The following is a 17251-nucleotide window of genomic DNA, read 5'->3' on the forward strand; positions in this document are numbered from 1 at the left end:
ACAACTACTAGCTGAGGGATCATTTTGAACTCGAAGAATGACCTCGAAGAAGCCTGGACTAGCTTCAGAGATGGTGGCCTGTCTGCTGTACGACCGCACCTGCCCACAGAGTACCAAAGTACACCAAATCGAGCTGCAGGGTGCGCTAGGGCCGTGATTCCGTGCACCGAGTAGATATTCTACCTCTGTCAGCCATGACATGTCCCATCATAGCGGTTAGCTTGGCCATCTGTCGTCGACTGCCGCATGCCGGGGTATTTCTCGTTCACCCATGTTCACGTGAAGGCGCCATCCGCGACTTTGCCTTGGCTGTTTGCGCTGAAGGGAAAGACATAAAGTCCCTGGCAATTAGTTTGTCATGTGCTGTGCGCTCAAGCACTATCAGCCGACAGTGCATGTCCGGATCTCCCCGCAATCCCCGCGCTCTCCGCGAAATGTCAACTACTTCGACGCGTGAGCATGTTTGCCCGCGTAATCAACGTATTCGACTATTGATAAAGTGATCTTCGACTTCTTCATGATGCTTTTCCTGGAGAAAATCATCTCGGACGCAGCGCTTTTCAGGCTATCGCTCCTCCATTGCGTTCGGAGATAGCAAGGGTAGCGGTTCTCAGGGAGTTGGCTGCAGGACAACACTCAGTCGCCTTGACTCCACCACCACCACCACCGCGCTGCCTCAGCAGTGATGTGAGCCAGGTGAGTCATTGATTTGCTTTGTGCACGAGGTACTCCGTAGCAATAAGTACAAACACACATAGTGGCGAGATTAGGTTGTGCAATATGCTTGGTTGCGTGTACTAGCAATTAGCTGCTGTTTTTAGCCAGCATTCGACTACAGCGGCACAGCCGAGACTGTTGTGGCTATCATTATAACACAAAACAAAAATACCCGGTGCGTTGATGGGATTGGATGGAGTGCAGATCTCCTGTAGCTAGTGTAGGCGATTACTGAGTGCTGCTCGCTTGAAACAAGTGTGCGCCCTGCACCAATTCGCCATCCCAGACTGGCAGTGTTCGCAGGTCCAGGGCTGCACGGCGCCCGGCGTGGCATTCACACGCTCGTGGTCAGATAACACCGAGCAGCACTGCGCATGCATGTGTGCATGTAGGCTTTGGACCGATCGGGAGAGTCACAGTTACCCCTGTTACTGAGTCGTGGTGCATTAACTAGCACAATTGCAGTGTTCACGAGGCCTGCACTGGCTGCAGAGATTCACGCTGCTGCTTGTTGACGCCGTTTCTGCTGATCCGATATCCGATGTATGGCCGCCGTGGGACTACACAACTAGTACTCCAGGAAGGTTGTGTAGGGGAAGTGGAGAGGCCGAATGCTCACTGGTGAGGCTACCAGAGCATTCACTGCCTTGCCTGTGGTGTGCTGGGCATGTACTGTGCCTGCAATAGTAGATCTGCTGGTCTCTGTCTGAAATGCACTGCCGAATATGGTCACTGTCACAGCTGCCCTGCAAGGCTGCATGCTGTGCGCGTGTAGTCCGTCTGCGTCCCGTACTGCACCTTGATAGCCGTGTGTGTGTGTGTGTGTGTTTGTGTGTGTGTTTGTGTGTGCGTGTGTGTGTGTGGTGCATTATCATCCAGCCACATCACATCAACACAGTATTATAAGGACAGCCTTGCCAGGATTCTGTTCCATCCCTAGCTGCTCTCAGCTTTGCCATCTTGGCTGTGATGTATGACACTGGCGATGCTGACACTGCCTTGCACCCCCTCCCCCCCCCCCCCCCTCACACAATGGAAATGCAGTGGAGCATCTTTCTGTCCTGGAGCATAATGAGCAGTGGAATGCACTATCCTTCGAAGTGTGCACTCCAAGATATGATTTTATGGGACTCCCGGAATGACAAAAATGTTACGAGTTATGACTAACTGTCCACCAACGTAACCGGATCATATACAATCATGACTCAGAACATGTTGTTCTTCCTCCTATCCGGGATTACATTGGCTCGCCATCCGAATCAAAAGACATGTGATTGTCATTGAAAACTGTATTGTTTCAAACTACAGGTGCCTGCCAAGATATTGACGTATGCCGGTAACACGGGCTAACAATAGCAGCATCCACCTCTTCAGCTTGCCGGCAGGAGCTTGGAGATGCACCGAAGGCAGTAAGTGCTGCATGACACATCGTAAAAAATAAAAAAATAAAGTAAATTATCGTGTCCGTTCCCGAAGGGAACTCACGACGGTCGCTAACACCCGATAAACCCTAGTGGTTGTGAGACTTATCCACTCACCCCCACCGTTAGGCGCTGCATCTGCCGCTAGGGTTTATCGGGTGACGCATCGTACCCGTGACCCAATTTTCGTCAGATGATCGATTCAGTTCGTGAAACTGAGAGTTACGAAACAGCAACGGCTCGTACTTCTGTCCGTGTGCCACTCAGTTCTGCGTAATTGCCGGTAAATGTGTACTTACAATTATACAGTCATGCGCTTCAGTGGTGTACATATACTTCTGCCAAAGTATGGCGCAATAAGGAAGTTCCGCCATGGGTGAACCCATCACTGCTCGAGATAGCAGTTCTGCGTTCATGGTTATGTCCTCTTGCTGCCACCTAACTCCAGGTTGCCAAGCCGCTCTGCATTCGGCCTACCATGCCGAAGTACGGGTGTACGAGTAACCCTGCTGGCGGCTTCTATACCTTATGAGCATTGTTTTGTGTTCTGTTTGATGTTGCTATCGCTGTTGTCCTGTTTAGAGCCAACGGTGATCAGCATGGGTCGCTTTATGAGATCTGCAAGCGTGGGGACCTCGTGGCACTGACAAGGTTGCCTATCAATGACATCAAGAAGGGGCTTGGAGTGAAGATAACTGTCGCCAGGTAAGACTAGCCACATGGAATTCGACAAGTTTCTTTCTTTCACGGTGGCGACCAAAGCAGTTGATGACCATCCGTATCTGACAGTCATGTGCATATGTGTGTGTGTGTGTGTGTGTGTGTGTGTGTGTGTGTGTGTGTGTGCATGTGTGTGTGTCTGTGTGTGTATGTGTGTGTGCGCGTGTGTGTGTGTCTGTGTGTGTGTGCGTGTGTGTGTGCACGTGCACACGCACGTGTGTTTGCATCCAAATGCATCCTCAGGTACACACCACTGCACATTGCTACGGTAAAGGGCCATGTCAAGATCCTGGAGTACTTACTCGACAAGGTCGAGGTAATGTTGTGGAGCACCACATACCCATTACATGCATTGGCACTCCCCCCCCCCCCCCAAACACACACACTCACTCGCACACGCACACACACACACACATCTTTTTAGTGCAAGGCTAGGCTAGGCCAGGCATGGTCATTCGTATGCGTTGTAGGTCATTGATGTGAGCGCAGGGTTGCTTGGCTTTTCCACTGCTTGTTGCCTCCGGGGCTGCACGTGTGCCGGTCCACAGCACCTTGGTGCATGACACTTTGCCCGGTCAATACAGAATTCCGCTTGGTACGGGGGCAAACACAGGTTTTACTTTATGATGGGATTGAATACCGATGTTCTGATTGTCCTTAGTGCAAACATGTGCACAGCTAACCCGGACGTGCAATCAGTGTTGTCTTGCTTAGAACTCAGTAAGTTCTTCTCTCCGTGTCTCTCTGCTGGCAGGACCTTGATCCGAACGTAGTCGACCACACCAAGCGTACTCCTCTGCACTTGGCCATTGCCAATCGCCAGTTGCTCTGTGCTGACGCTCTTCTCGCCTACAAACGTGCCAACATCAAGCTCAACCAGCCAGACGGCTATGGCAGGGGAGCGGTGCGATGCGCCCACGCCCTGAGCCAGGAAATCGACGGCAACTCGTTCTTCTACTTGCTTGTCCTTGCCACATGTAAGAAGTTGTAGTGTTGCATTGGGTAACAAGCCGGGAAGTGCGGCTGGGGCAAGTGAAGCGGCCTGCGCCGATGTGCGTTTCCAGTGCAGAAGGCCGTCCTGTCACAACATTCTCTTGAAACGCACTCTCTAGTTTAGCCGCACATCCATTTTTTTACATATCTAAAAATGACTATCCAATAACTTCAATAAGCCCATTGCGCATTCCCAAATATGGAAGGTATGAGTAATGCATGTGAGTACGCTGGGATCAGCAATGCACTGTTCAACACCCCACACGACCATACCCAGTTGGCTGTGTGGGGTGTTGGTGATGAAAATTACGTAATTAGTACATATCGTTTTGTACACAACGACTTCAAATGTTAGCGAATTTTTTAAATCGTTAGCATTAAATGGTTAGAGCATCGCTAGCTACAAGCGAAGGTCCCTGGTTCGAGTCCTGGTGGTGACAGTCAATTTTTTCTTCAGACTTTTCCCGTTTGTCTCTTTCCCTCAAACTAGTGAACATTAAATGTTTGTTAATATTACTGGTCGATAAATATGGTGGTAAAGACACACCTGGCAATATGGCGGTAAACACACGCCTGCCCACACACGCTCTCTAAGCTGCAAAGTTCTAGCACAGAGCTCTCCTTCTCACCACCACTACCATCAGTTCGCGCCTGGTGCCTAGTCGGTGCATGGTCGGCAGTATCCGACATAGCAGGCTGGTACATCAAGTAGCGCATGGCACATAGAAGATGACACAGCAACGACATAGCTCGAATGCGACGTACGTTTCGTCCCCGCTGGCCCATCAGGCAATCTTCTTCTTGGATGTCTTCATACGGAGCTTGACTCGGGAGAATGAAGTTGAAGACACCACTGCAGCTGTACTTATGGTTGATAAATCATGGTGGTAAAGACACACCTGGCAATATGGCGGTAAACACACGCCTGCCCACACGCGCTCTCTAAGCTGCAAAGGCGTGTGTTTACCGCCATATTGCCAGGTGTGTATTTACCACCATGATTTATCAACCATAAGTACTGCTGCAGTGGTGTCTTCAACTTCATTCTCCCGAATATTACTGGTCTTACAGTAAATTACGCAATGTGTCAGTCCAACGTACTCATACTGCTTGACCGCTTTGAAAACCGATGGCAGTAGCAACCTTTATACTGTGAGACCAGTATCATCCTGAACCATCCTGGTACAAGATGGTCAAGATGGTCTAACGCAGCGGCATCAACACCAAGCAACGTCACCTCACAATTAACTAGACCACCGGAAAAACAACCGGACAAGACACCTACTGGCATGGCAGTGACAGGAACCGCATCAACTAGAAGAATGACAAGATCGGCAATGGCGGCGATGGCAGCGTCTAAAGCACTGGCATCAACACCACGCAACGTCACCTCACAATTAACTAGACCACCGGAAAAACAACCGGACAAGACACCTACTGGCGTGGCAGTGACAGGAACCGCATCAACTAGAAGAATGACAAGATCGGCAATGACGGCGATGGCAGCGTCTAAAGCACTGGCATCAACACCACGCAACGTCACCTCACAATTAACTAGACCACCGGAAAACAACCGGACAAGACACCTACTGGCGTGGCAGTGACAGGAACCGCATCAACTAGAAGAATGACAAGATCGGCAACGGCGGCGATGGCAGCGTCTAAAGCACTGACAGAGGCAACGGCTAGGGTCCACTCGACTAGCCATTTGATATCGGATGTGTCCACCGCACATGCTGATTGCTCTGATGTTAGTTCTGATAAGTATGAGTCGGCCATTGCTAGTCATTTGTTTGAGCATCCTGATTGTCGTGCTGTGTATTCAGATGCTTGTTTTTCGATTGTGTCACGTGTACGCAGTGCTAGATTGCTGAATGTTTTGGAAGCTGTATACATCCACACAAAGAAACCCAACCTTTGCAAGCAGAAGCAAATTAAATTCACACTTGGGCTGTTAGGTAGGTCGTCAAAACCTCATTAGTTATGTCCAGTGGTTGTTTCTTGTTGTCGAACTACATGTCACGCTTATTGAGTTTTCTCGCACTGGCACCTTTGTGTCATTATTGCTATGTGTATAGGTCACGCATTTTCGCTGTTTACTTTAGCTATATTCTTCTTTGCGCTGTTTCACCACCTCCTTACTGTACTTAAACCACTGTTCCTGTTCCTTTTCCCTTGCCTGTATTTCACCTGATGAGAAGGCTTGAAAGTATACTTGTGAAACCAAAAACTTTCAAGATGTTCGTAAAGAGCCTGAAGTGTGTCCTTTTTACGAGTAGTATCACATTTTTGTCTCAGAGGAAACTATTTACCAGTAATATTAACGAACATTTAATGCTAACGATTTAACGAATTTAAAAAATTCGTTAACATTTGAAGTTGTTATGCACAAAACGATATGTACATGTACAGTCATTTGCCGGTTTTGAGAAGGAGTTTGTCAGAATTTCACCTCGCTAACCCACAAAAATACGGAGATCGTTATCACGTTAAAATACCTGGTCTTACAGTAATTGGATGATTAGGAGCAGCCAAGTCACATCATGTTGATAAGCAGCAGGCGCGTAGACCATGAGGGGCAAGTGTTGGGCACCCCTAAAATCTTCTCTTTGTTTGGCACGTGTCTTGTTTTCACCAAATGGCCTAGAGATGGCAAGTCAGTGCCTGCATGCTGTGAAGGCCGCAGAATTGAGTGCATGCTAGTGTGTAAAGTGCACTTGTTCTATACTTGTTGTTAGCTGTAGTCATGTAGCTCTGTACACCTGTTCAATGCAGCTTCAATTTACAAACAAACTTACTACAATTGTATGTACAGTCGAATGTCACTTATCCGACCACTTCGGGAATCAGGCATGTTGGATAACTGGATATGTTGGATAACTGATATCATTTTTTATGTGCATATATGGCTGGATTTCACTGATTTATGTACACAATACCCAAATATATTCATGCATATTCATGAATTGCTCCGTGTACACATACATGTTAGCATACTTGACCACATCTACTTCAAGTAAATGCATATTACACCGTATAATATACAACAAAAAAATTAAAATTATTTTACTGTTGAGAGTCATAAAATTACCACTCCCGGGTTTGTCGGATAACCGACGTGCTCGGATAACTGGCGACCGGATAAGTGACATTCGACTGTACGTACAATTGTAACAAAGTGCTTCAAGAATATAATTATGACCGTGCACCTCCCCAAAGGGTGGACCAACTACGCTACTTGATACTGAGACCATGGTGGTGAAGCATCGGACTGCACCTGGTCACGACGTGCTTGAATGCGAGGCGCTAAACGTGACAAAAGACTCGGAGTCGAAATTTTACTGCTCCAGCGTGGACTAAACACAGTGCCATGCATATACATGTGTTTGACGTATATAGAGTAAGCAAAAAAGTTAATTATCGTGTCCGTTCCCGAAGGGAACTCACGATGGCCGCTAACACCCGGTAAACCCTAGCGGCAGATGCAGCGCCTAACGGTGGGGGTGAGTGGATACGTCTCACAACCACTGGCACAAGTGCCGAGAAGCCCCATTAGCCGCATCCATGCACGCCTTGTGCCTGGCCACAAGTTTCCAGCTGGCCGTGGGTAGCAGCACGGCTGGAAAACCGCTCCCAGACAGGACTTGAACCAGGTACCTGTCGTATCTCAATCATGGTCTATGTGACTTTGACCAACCCACTGTGCCTGTCACACTATGTTTGCGTTGTACAAATCCATGGCAACTATTGAAATGCGGTGAAACCTCGTTAAGAAGAACACCGATAAGACAAACGTTCCGCGGCGTTAGAAGAACACAATGTTCATAACTCTATTGGATACCGGTCACTAGTGCACCGTGCTTTCACTGGGTATACAATATGGATACGTCAAGTAAGAAAAACTCCCGTTATTGCAAACAAATTAATACCATTGGTCACCAGGTGTTCGTCCTTGTAAGCGGATATTTTACCGTAGTTCTCCTCTGTTTTCAATTCCATTGTGCAATGTTCTACAGGGCTGTATCAAGACATGCGCAAGCTGAGTAAGCCAGCAAGCGGTGAACAGAGTACTAGAGGTCATGCGCTGGACCTGCTCAAGGGTATTGCCGCCGAAATCCACGCGGCCGAGGTGAAGCACGAGGAGGAAGACAACCGGGCCGATGCCAAGATTGCACTGGACAGCGCGCGGAAGATGCTCTACCGTGCATGCAGAGAATGCTACGAGACAACGAGCGACGTGCGACTGCTCGGCAAGGCCTTGCAGGCCGGCCTGGGTGAAAAGCTGTCAGAGCTGTTCAAGGACCTGGTGACCCCTCACCACAGGCCGCCCGGCACGCCATCTCTCAGCCACCACGGCGGTGCGAGGGGAGTGCTGCGGTGCGGCCTTTCTCCAGCCAAGGAGAAAGCCATCCTGGTGACAGCAATAGCGGAGATGGCACGCCTGGGACAGTGTCACATCCTGCGCTGGGTGTTCGGACAGGACGCTCCGCCGTCAGAAGCGCCGCCGAAGGTCACGCCGGCCGTACTGTGGTCGTGGGTGCGCGAGTGGCACGCGCTGACCGAAGCCTACCCGGAGGAGCGCTCCACCAACCTGGTCGTGGCCATACAGCTGGCGCGGATCAGCGGGGAGGAGCTGTGCGTGGGCGTGCTACTCTGTCATTGTTATAACATGCACGGCAGTGGCAGCGGTGGCGTCATTGCAGCGGCCACGCAGGCTGAAGGCAAGAAACTGGACTGGTCGGGCCGACGGCTCACTGACAAGCATGTACTCAACATCCTTGCCGTCAGCAAAGAGCTCGGCGACGAAACGTTTGCACGGCTGTGCCGGGAGGTGACGACGCTCAGCGTTGCTGACAACGTCCTGGTCACCAAGGTGCCACGCGCCGTGCGCTACTTTCGGTCGCTGACGTGCCTGGACCTGTCGCATACATCGCTCAGGGACAGTAGCCTCACGGGCGACATCTTCCGACTGCCCAAGCTGATCGAGATACGCCTGTCTGGCTGCGGCCTAACGTCACTGCCCAAGGACATTGCCTACTTTGGCCATTCGCTCACCGAACTCTACCTGGATGAGAACAAGCTCAATGAGCATCACCTCCCGGAGTGTCTTCAGTACAGTAACCTCAGCACGCTGGACCTGTCGTGCAACGAGCTAACCACACTGCCAGCATTCCTCTGTGGCATGAAGCACCTGAAGTTGCTGGACATACGCCAGAACAGCAGTCTACAAGCGCTGCCCGCTGAGTTTGGCTTGCTGCACTCACTGCAGAAAGTGTGCACAGCTGGCTGTGGCTTCACGCAGGAAGTCAACGAGAAGCTGGCACAGAGGCTGACACAACTGAAGCAGGACATGTACCATGCCTATTTCGACTACATCGACGTGGCCGTCGGTCAGATCGCGATTGTTGGACGTACTTGTCGCAAGAAGGACTGGCTCGTCAGGCACTTCCAGAACCACTTTGAGCCGGGCGATGAAGTTAAATACCAGGCTGTGCTCGATCTTGGCACGCCAGAATTCCTCGCCGATGCTGGTCCGCTTTTCTGCAGCGGCCGAAGCACGACGTTTGTCGTTTGCTGCACCGAGGAATCTGACGTAGAGGACATTGTTGAGGTAGAGCAACGGATCCAAGAGTTCTTGTCCGTGCGCAGCTCCACCCGCTCCGCACGGACCACCACAGAAGGGCACGTGAGAGCGCAGCAGTGCGGAGAGATCAGAGTGCGGGCGGTCGTGATTGTCTCGCCGCGCACTCGCACGGAGAATGTGGAAGTAAAGTTCCGGAACTCTGCGGTGTCAATTGTACAGTACAGCGAGCACGGCGGCTTGACACCTGATGCCTCTAAGTTTATCTCCAAGATTTTGAAGTTGTCTTCCAATAATGCCTGCAGAATTCCAAGAAAGTTCCAAGACTATCACCACAGGTGTCTCACGGCACGGCCTCTGCTTATCGCCGAGCCAGAATTCTGGAAGTTGATCGGTCCAAGGAAACGCGGCATCATCATGGACTCCATCTTCACGGAGGATCTATTTGACTTCCTCTTTGCGTGTGGTAGAGCACGGCGCCTGTACGGAGTGTCTTCCCAGAACCACTGTGTGGTCTGCACCGATATGCCCAAGCTCTGCTCGTGGCTCAAGGCTATGGCCAGCGCTGATGAAATGCCCACGCCGAATCTGCCCCACCCTGGAAGCTCTCTACCAGCTGGTATAGTCGAGCGGCATGGCCACTTGAGTGGTGTTGCGGCACAGCATGGCGCCACCCTAGACTCACTAGCTGACCGGGCTTCTGCCTCTGTTGACCTGGTCGAAGTCCTGCTGCATCTCCTTGAGACCTACAACATGGGTGGCTGCGTGAGCCGCAACCATATCTACTTGCCTCACATGCTAGCACACACTGCACAGCCTGATGATGTTACTGCAGCGCTGGCAAAAGCCGAAGACATCGTGCATCGCTACTACGTCATCTCCAGGGCGGTTGGCTTTGCCGGGTACGGCCACCGTCTGCTGTCGCAAGTCCTGGGCCGCTTGCCAGAGCTTCTGGACGGCGTTGCTGCACGGCCGCCTGCGCTTGTAACGCGCTGCTGGAGAGACGGTATTGCAGTGCTGGACCTCAGCAACACTGACACTGCCGCTACCACTGGTGGCTTCGCTAGACCGGTGCTAGTCGTGCGCACATTCCGCCGCGGTACTGGCCAGCTAAGCAAGGGCACGGTGTGCATCTCGGCCCCACTGCCGCTCAGCGCCTTACTGCTGCACGTCCTGGATCTGGCGGCGCAGCTCTGGCACGACGACACCGAGCAGAGGGGCGTCACCAATGTCGGCGTGGAGCAGAAGATCTTGTTTGCAAAGTGTCGCCCGGATGAGTGTCGGTGTGGAGTGGTGGACGGTAGTGAGCGAGTGCCGCAATGTCAACGTCACCCACCGCCGCCCATGGACCTCTCGGCTAGCTCTACTGTACCGCGTGCTCTGGCCGACGTCGATCCATCACTCATTGACAAAGACTTTCAGAGTCCAGAAGTTCTCCTGGCTGAAGGCAGCTACGGAGAGGTGTACAGGCACGGTGAAGAGGCCGATGGGAAGGTCATGAAGATGATGACACGTGACAGTAACAGCACTGATTACACGCCTGCGCTGCTGGAGCTACGCAGGGAGTGGCGCATCTTGCACGCGCTGCAAGCCTCGCCGTTCACCATCCGGACATTCGCCATCGGCCTCATGCCAAGCCGCATCATCATGGAGAACGGTGGCCAGTCACTGAGGCAGTACATTGCACCCAGTCACAGTCGACCGCCACGCCCGCTACTGCTCAGGATGATAGTGCAGATGGTCGCGGCAGTTGCGTTCATGCACGATATGGGCTACGCACATCGGGATCTGCAGCCGGGCAATTTCCTTGTGTGCAGTAGGGACCTGAACCGCCTGAACATCAAGCTCGTCGACTATGGCACGTCGATCTACATGCCGAGCGGGCGCTGCCGAGCAGATATCGGTGCCGACCATTACCAGGCGCCGGAGATGAACCCCATGCATATGGCGTACTGCCAGGAGAAGACGCTGCAGGCGGACATGTTCAGTCTGGGCATCACCATCCTGGCACTGCTGGCCGGCAAGAGCGTGTCGGCCTTCTTCCGTCACACGGTCAGCGGGCAGCACAGCGGACGGGGCTTTGAGATGCACACCGGCCTCCTGGAGGAGGCGGTCAGGAGTCGCACGGGGCTGGCCGGCCTGCTGCACCTGGCGCGCTCCGCCATCAAAGTGGACGCCGTCGCGCGGCCGACGTCCCACGACGCGCGCCTGTTCGCCTGCAGCCTGGAGGCGCTGATGATGGTGCACTGTGCGTACCAGCTGACAGTGCAGCACATGCCCCGTGCCAGCGTGTTTGCCGTGTTGCCGGAAGCGGAGAGCGGCATGGTTGCCGGTGGCGTTGCCATGGCTATGAACTGCGGCGGTGGCACGGGCGACAACGTCCTGGTCCGCTTCCCGCTGGCGCAGGAGGAATCCGTTCCCATGGCGATACGCCGCCGTTCCTGGAAGACCCGCGTCAACGGGCTGCACGTGGTCATGGCAACGGAGCCCGACCGGCGACACCGCCTGGTGATCTGCTCGCGGGGGCGCTTGGAGATCTACGACATCGATCACGACGGCAACGTGGACCACGACGTCAACGGGGACGACAAGTGTGAGTATCGGCATGAGGACGCCCCGGACCATGAGTGGATGTGCGCAGTGTCGGACACCGAGTACATATACGCCGGCAACACGGCCAACACGGTGCTGGTGTTGCGCAAGTGGGCACGCAGACCGGAGCCGTTCCTGGTGCACGAGATCCCGGACGTCGTGGAGCACAAGCCGTATTTGGGCATATCGGCCATGGAGGCAGTGCGCCTGTCCGGCCATCGCGACCACACCGTCCTGGTCATGATAGCTAAGCTGCGCAGTAAGTGTCAGCTGCTGGTGTGCGAGATCAAGTTTGAGCCCACTGTCGAGTCGCACGTCCTGCCACCACTTGCCGACACGGAGGAGGAATCGGAAAAGTTCCGCTGCCTCGCCGTGGCCACGGACCGCAAGAGCATCTGGGTGAGCTCCGGAGCAACTGCCAAGCTGTACGGCGTATTGCCAAACACGTACGGCTTCATTGCGGAGATCCGGCTCGACCAGTACACAGCCCCGGTGCAGAGCGCTCAGGGCGCACCCACCTACATTAAAAGCCTGTGCTGCTTCAAGGGCATTCTGTACGCCGGCACGGAGAATGGGTTCATCTATTTGATGCACGACGGCGCCCGCCGCGACCTCCCCGCACCGTCTCGGATGATTGCACGCCTGAAGGCGCACCACCGGGATGTCCATCATCTCGTCTGCAAGCGCATGCTGGTGGCTGGTATGAGTGACGAGCGCGATGTGCTGCTCAGCTACGGACTAGGTAACGGCCTGTGCCCGCTGGACCGAGCGCCAACGCGCGATGCCGTGCCGCTGTGTGGCGCGGCAAGACGCAGCCAGTGCCCGCACTCCCCAAGACGCCGTCGCCACCGCACCCAGTTCGGTCTGGGCGCGTATCTTGGCGTGGACGACGACCCCGGCGATGACTCGCAGGCTGGGCACAATGGAGCGGTTTGCACGGGCGGCGCTGCTGCACTGGGCATGCATTCTCCGTCCGCAGAGTCTGTTGCTGCTTCTAGCGCCGCCGCTACTGCTGCTGCTGATGCTGGCGCTGCTGCCTCTGCTGCTGCTGCTGATGATGATGATGATGATGATGATGATGATGATGCCTCTGCTGCTGTTGCGGCTGTTGCAGCTGCTACTGCTGCTACCACTGCTGCTGCCACTGCAGTTGTTCCTGACGGTGGCGGAATCTCTGAGAATCCTGCCGCAAGCGCTAGCCCTGTTAGCCCGGATCATGCAGAAGATTCTGATGAAGACCCCCAGATGATGAGCTCCATGGAAGGAGGTCTGGAGACAGACTCAGAGATTGCACAGAGTGGTGATGAAACAGTCACGGTGGCCAATGCTTTCGCTTCCGTTACGATCGCCGACGATGGCATCTCTGGCAGGGCAGACGCTACAGTTTCCAGCTCTGGAGCAAATGCAACAGCAGCATTGCCAGCAGCAGCTGCTTTGCCACAAATAGCACCAGGAGGAATGGGTGATGACCCAACAGCAGCAGCAGCAGCAGCAGTCGCGAATACTGCAGCTCTGTCGAGCAGTAATCCTGTTGCCGTGGTTACAGCTGGTTCCGAAGCAGAGGACCGTGCTCTACCATCCGAACCAGCAGTACCTGATTTGCACGAGAGACCTGCACCGCCTACGCCGGGTCAGCAGGTAGCCAGCCGCCGTGGTCTCAGCGACATCATGGCTGGACGTGCGCCGGGTAGTGGTGCTGCTGGTGTTGGTGCCGGCGGTTCTGGTGCTGGTGCTGGTGGTGCTGGTGCATCACCCACGTCTCCATCTGAGTCATTGACTCTGGGACGCAGTGAAGTGCTGCGCCACTCTGAGATGGTTGACCCGCACCCGTGGCCACTGGCCGAGGATGACGAGGGCTATCGCGAGACCAACGGTACTCTTCCGATGGTCGTGGCCGTTTGGGAGGCACTTTCACCCGATGACATCAGTAAACTTGCTGACTTCGGAAAGTGGATCAGAGACATATGATAGTAACGGTCAGCAGGCTTGCGTTCTGCTATTCCAGGCCCCAACACTTGCTTCTCTTACGATCTGATAGCCCAGAAACAGGCCAACTGGTCAGTGAAACTTGATTGATCAAACATGCATGCATTCTTTACTGCCAGAGTGTTACTTTCAGAAAGCTGTCTTACAAACCATTGCTGAAGCGTGTGCTTCCACGTATGTTTGGAGTCTCGTTGCAAGGCTCCGCTCAAGTTGGATGGAACCATTGCGTAACTGCATCAGTGCAATTGATCGCCAATGATGTGTTTCCTCAATGCACAGCCGTAAAACGTCATTGCCACATCTGCCTGTGTGTGAGGATCTGCAGTGTGCTGTATGGTGAAAAAGACCTACGAGTACAAGTGCCGGTGTATTCTTGTGCATGTGCTGTTACGGTCACAGTTTACTGTGCCCGGCCGGCTGGCGCACCACAACCAAGCAGGCACCGAACGCTGTGCATTGTCTTGAGGTTCAATGCTGCTTGCTGGACACCGCATTCAACACTGGCGCACGTTGATTCTATGCTACCGTATTTTACCGGTTGTAAGTCGACCCCGGTTATAAGTCGACCCTTCTATCTGGAGGTCTCAATTCTGCGTTTTAAAGTTTTCACCCAAAGAAGCACTACTTACCACCTCTTGTTACTAACACATCAACAAATCATGTAAACATTCCTTATTGGAGGATATAACGTCCCAATCCTTGAAACAGGCCAATAAACTGGCAAAATGTGTAAACATGGTGCACTCGTGCATGCAGTGCAGGTCATTTTTTGAAGATTCTGATAGTTACCGGTTATAAGTCGACCCCCACCCTTTCTCCTTCTATTTTAAGTCGTAAAAGGTCGACTTACAACCGGAAAAATACGGTATGCGTTTTGAGCCGGAGAGAGAGAGAGAGAGAGAGAGAGAGAGAGAGAGAGAGAGAGAGAGAGAGAGAGAGAGAGAGAGAGAGAGAGAGAGAGAGAGAGAGAGAGAGAGAGAGAGAGAGAGAGAGAGAGAGAGAGAGAGAGAGAGAGAGATGTACAGCACGCGCTGCAGTGCAATCGCGCGATGCCGCTTCTGCGTGCACTGCACTATCCACGCCACTGAGTGCATGGTATCTTCTGGTTGGAAATCTCTAGAGGTAAGCTGTGCTGCATGCATGTAGTTGACTAATGCATACACTGTACATGCACCATGTGGCCATGTCAACTGGCGAAAGCAGCTGCCGCCTCTAGCTGATCGCCAACGCCGCGCTCAACAACTGGCCTTTAGCCTAAACTTGGAGTAGCTCTAGCCATTTCAATGATTTCAATGATTGATTTTCATACTTGATAACGTTAAAAAACCGCTATCGTTTTTGCCAGAGTTCTTCTATATTGTTTTGGAGCTTTGCATGTCTCCATCATCAGATTGCCGGAGTTACACGTAGCTGACCGGCCTGCTCAGGCAATGTTTTCTCTACTATGCTATGCAGAACTCGTGCTAAAGTACAGTGCTGCGCAATGAAATCAAGTCGCGGCGTCGCTCAAGTACACGCCGGGCGATGCGCAGCCCTAGACCTGCGAACACTGGGCCACGAACTGATGCAATGCGCGTACTTGAGTGACGCGACTGGATTTCATTGAGCAGCACTGTATAGGTATTCTCACTTGCACTGCTGTTTCATGCTTGGATATCAGTGGTCCTGTACGTCACATGACCCTTGTCTTGGACCTGGCTGACCAATGAGAGGTAAACTTTTTCTTCGGAAAATTATTTCCTCATCGATCTCCTCGGGACTAGTCCGGGAGTCACACATATGCAAGCACGCGCGCACGCACACGCACACACACACAAGAGGTGAGCTGATGCGTACGTGTGTGTGTGTGTGTGTGTGTGTGTGTTGTGCGGTGTGTGTGTTTGTGTGTGTGTGTGTTTGTGTGTGTGCACCCCTTTGCACTCAGCTCTCTTTTTCAGCTGCCTCGACTGCATGGCCCAGATTGAGTCCCTTGATTATTTGCACATGCATAATACCTGGAGCGACGGCTATGCAAAGCGTTATTTCGGACCTGGGCTGGAAAAAGCGACAGCTGTGATACAGATGTGCTTTTACGACTCAGGCCCTGGTTTCACCTATGCACATGGTGGGCGCATAACCTCCTAATCGCTTGTTCCTCGCCGACAACTACTGCTAATTTCCCGGCCTTAGTGGTGTATATGAAGATACACATGTATCTATTATTGCACGACTGATTAAAGAGGTCAATAGGAGGACCGAGGTCTTTTACGAGGTGTATATTTCATAATTATATTGACTGATTATGAGGGCAATAATATGTAAATACCAGGGAGTCGTAAAATACCATTTTACGACTCCCTGGCATTTTACGACTCCCTGGTTGAGTCGATGCAAAATCAGCCAGACGACGAATCTGCTGGACCCAGTCGGTGACCTTATTAGCAACGTACTCTTCCACAAAGGACGGCGTGCCAAGGGCTGCTCCTAGATGACGACAACCATCCTTCTCAATACGCACACCAGTACCAGCAAAAATCACAGTGGCTTCCTCGTAGATCTACGCCTCGGGTTTCACGAGCAGGATCGACTTTGTTGCATTCAGGAAGTACCCATAATCCGACCCTTTTGCATTCAGGTCATCCCACCATCGCCGTAGCGGGCGTAGGCGGCCGCCAGCTGAAGAATCAACCGCGTACCATTCCTGTACCACGTCGGCAGAAGCAACAATTACATCAGCGATAAGCGGGGCCGGGTGACACCCAAGGCATACATAGGCATGGCAATGGGGTCACCCTGGGTAGTGCCTTCACACGATAGAATACTTTCGCCGTCGACATAGAGATGAGCGGGGGATCGGTACGTATTAATGACCACTGGGGCCAGTGCTGGGGAGAGATGGCGGATGTTCAGGTGGCAGGCTTTGCGGTTCAACCGGTTGAAGGCGTTGGAGGCGTCCGCAAGGAGCACTCCATCCACGTCCGGATTGTGAAAGGTGTCGTTCATGGCGTATAGCGGCTTCGATCCCACTCGGTTGGCCAGCACAGAGCTGAAGAGAGCCTGCGGCAGACTGCACAAGGTCCCCAGTCACTGCAAGGATCGCCTTGGCCAGTATCCTGCGGACCGTCTCTCCAATACCTATGCCATGGCATGGGCCTAACGCCAGGCTTCTTGTCCAGCGGGATCAGCCTGGCTACTATGTACTAGTGAGTAGTGGGCTGCGCTGAGCGGAAAAGTGTCTGAAGCCTGGGCATCAAGAGTACAT

The 17251-nt window shown here is 52.8% G+C and overlaps 1 protein-coding gene across 2 annotated transcripts; it reads left to right on the forward strand.

Moving 5' to 3' along the window:
- The first annotated feature begins 380 nt into the window (after positions 1–380).
- Positions 381–15455, forward strand: LOC135823098 (uncharacterized). 2 transcript variants are annotated; one of them, XM_065335930.1, is made up of 6 exons: positions 381–696; positions 2026–2126; positions 2721–2843; positions 3102–3174; positions 3613–3835; positions 7868–15455. In XM_065335930.1, exons 2-6 carry the CDS (start codon positions 2113–2115, stop codon positions 13990–13992), a joined length of 6558 nt encoding a protein of 2185 aa, XP_065192002.1. In that variant the 5' UTR covers positions 381–696; positions 2026–2112; the 3' UTR covers positions 13993–15455. The 2 variants fall into 2 exon arrangements, with proteins under 2 accessions (XP_065192002.1, XP_065192003.1); XM_065335931.1 differs by lacking the exon at positions 381–696 and adding an exon at positions 773–1338.
- The last annotated feature ends 1796 nt before the right edge of the window (positions 15456–17251 follow it).

This window comes from Sycon ciliatum, chromosome 8 (genome assembly GCF_964019385.1).
Source record: "Sycon ciliatum chromosome 8, ocSycCili1.1, whole genome shotgun sequence".
Lineage (NCBI taxonomy): Eukaryota > Metazoa > Porifera > Calcarea > Leucosolenida > Sycettidae > Sycon > Sycon ciliatum.

Coding starts and splice junctions, on each gene's coding strand:
- LOC135823098 (XM_065335930.1), top strand. Junction 3,175..3,612: donor ACTTACTCGACAAGGTCGAG/GTAATGTTGTGG, acceptor CTCTGCTGGCAG/GACCTTGATCCGAACGTAGT. Junction 3,836..7,867: donor CTTGCTTGTCCTTGCCACAT/GTAAGAAGTTGT, acceptor AATGTTCTACAG/GGCTGTATCAAGACATGCGC.